Below are 8457 nucleotides of genomic sequence, written 5' to 3' on the forward strand. Positions count from 1 at the left end.
TCTGTCGTTATTGTAGAATTTGTCATAGACAAAGATTGATCGATTTCGTTTAAAATTTCTGAACGAATTTTGGCACGTCTACGTGCACGTGCACCTTGCAACGAATTAGATTTAGTTGAACTTTCATCAAGAAGATTTGAATTTTGATGATCTTCTTTGTCCGATCGATTAATTATTGGAATTCGATGACTAAGAAGAGGTGTTAATGGATTATCGTAAGTTGATGATAAATCCTGTAAACGTTTTTTCAATGCTGATGGTGAACTACCATCGGAACTTTCTTCATCATTTTTATCATTTTCTTCGTTTATTTTAATCGGTAGTTCTGTTTATAATATATATATATATATATATATATATATACATAATGATTTTGTTTAGAAACAAAAAGGTTATATTAATAAATTAATAATAATTATATATACGATTATATATTACTTGAATGATCTAACGAAGTTTTTACTTGAACTTCATTTTCATCGATGACTTCATCGTTGTTCATATCGTTCAATTAATCGTTGATCTCAAAAGACTGTGTTGTTAGTTTAAGAATTTTTACTTTAACAAACTTTTAATTGCAATTGTCATTTACTTAAAGATATAAAAACATAAGAACGTACATGGGGTTTTTTTTTTATATGAGGATTTTTTCTTTTTTTTGTAAATAAATTACTTTTATTTAAAATATATGTAATTTGAACGTTTTATTCTAATTCTATACGTGACAATCTTTTTTCTTTTTATTTTTCCTTTTAATTATTTAAATAAAGATACGCCAATGTTGTTTATATTTTATACAATTTTTTCCTAGACATTAAAAAATGCTATCTGGTGATCAAAAGTTGGTATTAAAACTTAATAAACAGGATTATGGTAGTTAATTTGTCTATTCTAACGTAAGATGTCACTAGTGTGTTTTTCATTTTTATCGATCGTTTAAAAAATTCAATATTTAAATATATAATTAAATATAATTCATTACATAACATTATTATAATATTATTTTAACTTTTTATTCTAATTATTTATTTAATAATTAGAAAAAATGTGCGCCTGTATGCATGCAACCCTCCGGACACACATGAAAATGTTGCTTACGAGCGCCATCTGTTGGGACGCAAATTTTTTTCAGCCCAAACTGTTTATACACGTGTGTACTACGGGTTGCCTATCATTCGAGCAGGAAAAAAATTCCGTCCCAATAGATGGCACTTGCAAGCAATATTTTCAAGTGTGTCTGGAGGGTTGCATGCATACAGGCGCAATATTTTTTTAAATAATGATAAAAATTAAAGTTTAATTTTGTAATTAATACGTTTCATAGTATACAGTCGCACACACACATATAAAACACTTAGTAGCCAGAAGTTGGGATTACGAAGAACACCACAAAAAATTTGATAGAAAAATACTTGTTTTTACTAACTTAGCCATTTTTTTTCGTTTCATCGAGTTGATTTATTTTGTTTATCGCTACCTGTCCCTTTTTTCGTCTCATCCCTTTTTTCAAATCACCCCTTTCCCCATTTTAAAAAATTTTTACTTAAAAAAAAAAAAATGATAAAAGTATAAAAACAAAATAAAAAAGATAATGCGTGAAATGAACATTAACATTTCGAAGTGCCTTTCCTTTTGAGGAATTATATTCATCGGGGTAGGTGGTAGTAGGGTTGAGGAGGAGGAGGAGGGGGGCGGGAAGAAGATCCTTGTCCCCGATATCGGCATTCTACAAGTTTTACAGACGATTTCATCTCTAAAGTATTAGTTATTCTCCAGGAATAGAATTGCCATTTATATTTTGTAATCTATGCTATTATATGCTTGAACCACTATTTGTCTTCTAACGTAAGGAAAAGACTGTAGTGTTGCACAGGTGTATTTGCAAAAAAATAAAAAAATATTATTAAGAGATTAGAAATGCTTGTTTACTTTTTGTTTACTTTAATTTCAATATGTACAGAGTTACCATTCGATAAACAAGGGTTGGAAATTTACTAATACAGAACTTTTCATTTAAATTGTTTCAACGATTATTATTCATGAAATAATATATGTATATAACTTTTGTACATGTTTGTTGAAAAGTCAGTCCTTAGATAAAGAAAGAGAGAGAGAGAGTAGTAGTAATAGAAATAATAAAAAAGTGAATAATCAGGTAACTAAGAAATTTCAAATTGAATAATCTCACGATCCACCTTCTTCTTCTTTTTCTTTTTCTTCTTCATCATCTTCTAATTCGAATTATTTTGTTCAGGTCCTAAAATTGTTTAGCGAATTGTTCGTAGATAAGGAAAACCAAATTTATGATGGAAGATGTTCTCCTTGTGGGTGGAAACCATTTTCATCAGCAACATATGAGACGTCGTATCGTTGATTGGTAACTGGATCAACCCAACCGAAGGTACCCCTAACAACGAGTGCTTCATCTTCACTTCCAGCATTTTTCAATTCGGCGGATTCTTGATGGTGTTGACCATTTGAAAGTTCATAACCATAATTGTAACCACCAAGACCAATATTGTCAGAGGGTGTTTCCTTAACGAGCGCAACTTCATCGTGTTGAACAGTTTGTGGAGCTGGTAGTGCATATGCAACAACCATGACGGCGAACAAGATTATGATCTGAAATAAAATAATTAAATTTAACATAATTTCATGAATAATAATAATAATAATAATATTGTTTGTTAAATCTTGTCAATAACAATACAGATTTTGATGAAATTGTTAGAATATTTATTTTCAATGTTAATTCATTGTATACCTACCATCTTCATGATTACTAATCGAATTTGGTGTCTCGTTTGAATGAGAAGACGACTGGATACGACTGTGGTAACTTTGAGGATGCTTACGGTCATTTTATACTGGTCCTCCTACTGCCAAAATTTTGTTACACCACCATTGAATTTCACCTTTCACTTTTTGTCCACTTTACCAATGATGAGCACACGCCCGCTTGCCATCTCTGATATTTTGACCTTCCTACTGGTTTACGTTTCCAATATTATCAATTTTTGAATTTTTCTTTTCTTTTTTTTTTTTTTTTTTTTTTGAATACATATACATCATTAAAAAATTACCTGTTATCTTACCTTACACGTATGTCTTCCATATAATGAATTTTATATTAATATTACAGTGATTGGTAATACGTAATTGTATTTAATTACTGTAATTAAATCGTAATTACGTATTTTTGGAAATGAATTTTTATTTCGATATTATCTTATTCGTGATCAGATAATAAAAAAAAAAGAAAAAGAAGCAAATTTTCTTAAAGACCGCATTTATAAATAAAAATTACACGAACATCTTTGAACGTTTATATTAAAATATACACATTAAATGTGCAATGATTATTATACGTTTAAGATAGTAACAATGTTTATCATACAAATAACTCCTTTATAAAGGATTTCACGATTATACTTTACTTGTCACGTACTTCATATCTCAATTATCTGCCATTGTATAAGAATAGTCATAGCAAATACACCTGAATACTACGAGAAATTCTCTCTCTCTCTTTCTCTGTCTCTCTTTCTCTCTTTCTCTTTTTCTCATTCAACGTGAAAGACTATTTCATAGAATTTCTATTTATGAATAAAAGATATCGTTAAAGATCAAATATTTCGAATAAAAATTTTAAAGAAGCTTAGTCGTTTGAAGGATCGATGAATTAAAAAAAAAAAAAAAAAAACTTTATTTTCGATTAAATATTCATACTAATTGTAATTGTCACAAAACTTTCCTTCTTAATTCCCCAAAAATACTTTCTAAATGCGTGTAAATTATAAAAAAGAAAACTTTCTTAAGAATTTGAAACGTTCTTTAGAAATTCTTCTAAGATGTTGTTCATCATCCTAATAATAATAATAATAATAATAATTTTAAATTGGACAATTCAAATACAAACAATCTAGTTTTAATGAATTATGCAAGATATCGATGACTAGTTAATAAAACTGTGTACGACCTTCGACTAGATTGAAATTATTAATGATATCCAATATAATTTAGTATTTACCAATAGGTAAACCTATATTCAAAATAAATATATATGCGAAGGACACCATAGCAAAATAATCTCTAAGAATTTGCCTTAGGCAATCATAGAGAGGATTCATTGATTCAATAAAATGCGAATCTATTACAAAGGAAAAAGAATTTTATTATTCAAAGTACCAAAAACTAAAATAAGTGGTGTCAATCTTTGAAAACCTTGGATACATCGGAAACAACTTATCTACTTCCTAAGAATTTGAAACGATGTTTAGAAATTCTTCTAAAATGTTGTTCATCGTCCTAATAATAATAGTAATAATAGTAATAATTTTAAATTTAACAATTCAAGTACAAACAGTCTAGTTTTAATGAATTATGCAAGATATCGATGACTAATTAATAAAAATGTGTACAACCTTTGACTAGATTGAAATTATTAATGATATCCAATACAATTCACTAAACCCATATTCAAAAAAAAAAAAAATATATATATATATATATGCGAAGGACACCATAGCAAAATAATTTCGATGAATTTGCCTTAGGCAATCATAGAGAGGATTCATTGATTCAATAAAATGCGAATCTATTACAAAGGAAAAAGTATTTCATTATTCAAAGTACCAAAAACTAATATAAGTGGTGTCAATCTTTGAAAACCTTGGATACATCGGAAACAACCTATCCACGAATAATAAACTACTATACACTTGAATAATCCCACGGATGGATCGATCAAGGAAAACTGGTCTTATGATATCCGTCGAACTTTTATGCGGTATTTTATTCTTACGCAATTGGCTATCATCTTCGTGACCTTACAAACTAACGAACGAACGAACGAACGAACGAACGAACGAACGAACGAAACCATGCTCATATTCATCCTGTTATTATTTATTTTTTTATTTTTATTACTATTATTATTATTATTATTATTATCAAAAAATTGATCGAAATTAAAAATCAATTTTTTTTATGTCGAGGACGATCTTCAATGTCAAACACGCATGATTAACTTTAATATGTTGCAAAGATCATACCATGAATATTTATTTTATTTTCATTGTATTTTATTATAAAAAATTATTAATATTATTCGTAACAATTGATAAATGTTTATGAACATATATTAATGAGTTAATTGTGTATTGACGAGTATACTCGTCATAGAAAAATGGCACGATTTTGTTTATTGACAAGTATACTCGTCATAGAAAAGTAGCACGATTTTGTTTATTGACGAGTATACTCGTCATAGAAAAGTAGCACGATTTTGTGTATTGACGAGTATACTTGTCACGTGCTAGATTCTGACGATACAAAACGGTGTGTGCTCTCAAACAAGGGCCCCCATAGTTTAACATTTTTATTTTATTATAAACAGTTATTAGTATTATTATTAATATTATTTGTAACAATTAATAAATGTTTATGAACGTATATTAATTAGTTAATTGTGTATTGACGAGTATACTTGTCATGTGTTAGATTCTGACGATACAAAACGGTGTATGCTTTCAAACGAGGGCCCCCCCACAGTTTAACATTTTTATTTAATTAACGAATAGACTTAATAAAATATTATGTGAAATAAGTTTGAGATAAATTTGTATTTTATTAAATGAAAAAATATTGTTTATTGTTTATATTAATTAATATAGGTGTATTATATACCTGTATGTATTATAACTAACGAGTATTATGTTTAACATAGCATAAGGATATGAATTGTTACGTAAAAAAGTATTTGAAGGAAGAAAAAGGATAGATGTAATGCGTATGCATAAGAAATATCACATTGCATTCAGTAATACATATAGAAGTGGCACAATTTTGTGTATTGACGAGTATACTTGTCATAGTTTGATTCTGGCAACATAAAACGATGTGTGTTCTCAAACGAAGACCCCCACAGTTTAACATATTTATTTAATTAACGAATATACTTAATAAAATATTATGTGAAATGAGTTTATTTTGTTTGAGATTGAGAAATTTGTATTTTATTAAATAAAAATATTAATTATTGTTTATATTAATTAATATATGGGACCTGAAAGAAATAGAAATAGGATAGGAGGACCGCGAATGGAAGGATCGCGTTCAGGGACGGGAACAATGGCGGGATTTGGTATTTGTGGCAATGAACTTTCGAATTCCTAATGCCAATTAATAATAATAATAATAATTAATTAATATAGGTGTACTATATACCTATATGTATTATAACTAACGAGTATTATGTTTAACATAGCATAAGGATATAAATTGTTACGTAAAAATGTGTTTGAAGGAAGAAAAAGGACAGATGTAATGCATGTGCATAAGAAATATCACATTGCATTCAGTAATATATAATATTTGTAAAAAAAAAAGAAGAAATATTACGTTACTTTATTTTATAATTTATTATATTTATTTATCTTAGATTGTGCGTGCATTCAATATCAATAACAATAAAAATTTAATCTTATTCTTTAGTATTTTTGTATTTTTTTTTTTTAAATAAATAAATATTTCAGATATGTTTCAAATGAATGTAGTATCGATTTCAATGCAATGGTAAAATACTTATATTAAAATATTGAATAATGACTAATTAACATTTAAATAACATTTGCAGGTGGTGCAATGCGTAAGATTGTTCTTTTAAGTAGTACGAACGTAACACGTGTCGTCCTACAACAGAATTGAGTATAATTCTTCTTGAAATCAAAATGAAATTTTCTTCAATCATAAATCACATGTATATATATATATTAAAAATGATTTATTATTTAGAAAGTATCTTTAAACTATTATGAATAATAATAATAATAATAAGAAGAAGAAGAAATGGCATAAGATGTAATTGGAAATAAAAAGGATGAATATTGTATGATAATTGATTATAAAATAATTTTATTATTATAACTATACAATCCTATTTTTATATTGGTAATAATGAAATCAAGCTTTTGGAAGATGTTCGCCTTGTGGTTGGAAACCATTTTCATCGGCAACGTATGAGACGTCGTATCGTTGATTGGTAACTGGGTCAACCCAACTGAAGGAACCCCTAACAACGAGTGCTTCATCTTCACTTCCAGCATTTTTCAATTCGGCGGATTCTTGATGGTGTTGACCATTTGAAAGTTCATAACCAAAGTTGTAACCACCAACACCAATATTGTCAGAGGGTGTTTCCTTAACTAGTACAACTTCTTGCTGTGGTTGTGGTAGAGCAAGGGCGACAGCTAATAGGGCGACGAATGCTACTATGATCTAATAAAAAAGAAAAACAATTCAATTTTTTCTTATTATCTCATTTATATTTAGAAATGATTGTAAACGATGATGTCAATATTTTCTCGAAATAGGAAAACAATTATCGAACCAGTTGGAAAATCGATTACGTTGGTTCATTTGCAATTAATTGACGTTATCGATACTCGTTATCGCAGTGAGATATAATTGAGAGAAAAATAAAAAAAAAATAAAAATTATTAAACGCTTTTTACGACGTATTTATCAACATTTTCAAGATTTCCAATGACACGAGTTGTACGTTAATTTTGATCAAGAAAAAATCTTGTAAATTTAATGAAAAACGTTTAAGTATGCGTTTAATCAATTTTACACTTGTTAGTAAATTATTGTCATATTTTATATATATATAAAAAAAAAAAAAAAGAAATAAAAACAATTTCCATAGTACACAAAAAGATGAGAAAATATATCCAATGTATTTTCTTTAAAAAAAAAAAAAAACCAAAAAAAAATCAAAAAAAAATTAAACACACGCACCAGTTTCATCTTGGATGAAATAATTCGTTTATCGTCTTTCTTAAACGTCGAAAAGAAATGTAATTCTTAGATGTGAGTTGTGTTACTGTACTGATTCGAAAGATGAACCCACGGCTTAATATATAGGCGGATTTAGTGTTACGATTAAACCCCCACTACCCACCCCCACCCTTACCACTACCGAAAAAAAAGAAAGATCTCTCTCGGTGCTGAAATTTTGGTCGTGTGTCGAAATCTTTTTACTGGAAGAACGGCATTGGTCCATCTCGGTGATGGTACCGTACATGTGTTGTTTAGGAAGATACAATACCTGTTACCTGTGTATATTGGACCATGAGAAGACCAACAAAAAGAAAGGTTGAACTAAAGAATGAGAACGTTCAGGTTTAAATGATGGATATAGGTTTTCAAGGTAGGACAAAGAAAGAGGAGAGAAACATCGATGTTAGAAACCATAATCTCATCATCAGTTCTACCTGTGGTGTCCTTTGTTCAACTAGGTGAGATGGTCTACGGTAGATAATCTTTAAACAATGGTATACCAATTATCTACTTGTCGATTAGATTCGTATTTAATATCTAAAGATAAATACGAGGACTTTAGATTCACGGATATGAAAGAAAGTGGAACTGACTCGACACACACACACACACACA

The 8457-nt window shown here is 28.5% G+C and overlaps 2 protein-coding genes across 2 annotated transcripts; both read right to left on the reverse strand.

Moving 5' to 3' along the window:
• Positions 1–877: 877 nt before the first annotated feature.
• On the reverse strand, positions 878–3678 carry LOC107065813 (endocuticle structural protein SgAbd-6). The gene has a single exon (XM_089175902.1). It carries the CDS (start codon positions 2647–2649, stop codon positions 2302–2304), a length of 348 nt encoding a protein of 115 aa, XP_089032028.1. The 5' UTR covers positions 2650–3678; the 3' UTR covers positions 878–2301.
• Positions 3679–6618: 2940 nt separating this feature from the next.
• Positions 6619–7995, reverse strand: LOC107065852 (endocuticle structural protein SgAbd-6-like). The gene is made up of 2 exons (XM_015319903.2): positions 7801–7995; positions 6619–7278 (listed from the first exon to the last, which is right to left on the reverse strand). Exons 1-2 carry the CDS (start codon positions 7807–7809, stop codon positions 6964–6966), a joined length of 324 nt encoding a protein of 107 aa, XP_015175389.1. The 5' UTR covers positions 7810–7995; the 3' UTR covers positions 6619–6963.
• Between the last annotated feature and the right edge of the window lie 462 nt (positions 7996–8457).

Source organism: Polistes dominula, unplaced genomic scaffold, assembly GCF_049000335.1.
Source record: "Polistes dominula isolate Pdom_NZ unplaced genomic scaffold, Pdom_raw_medaka contig_19, whole genome shotgun sequence".
NCBI lineage: Eukaryota > Metazoa > Arthropoda > Insecta > Hymenoptera > Vespidae > Polistes > Polistes dominula.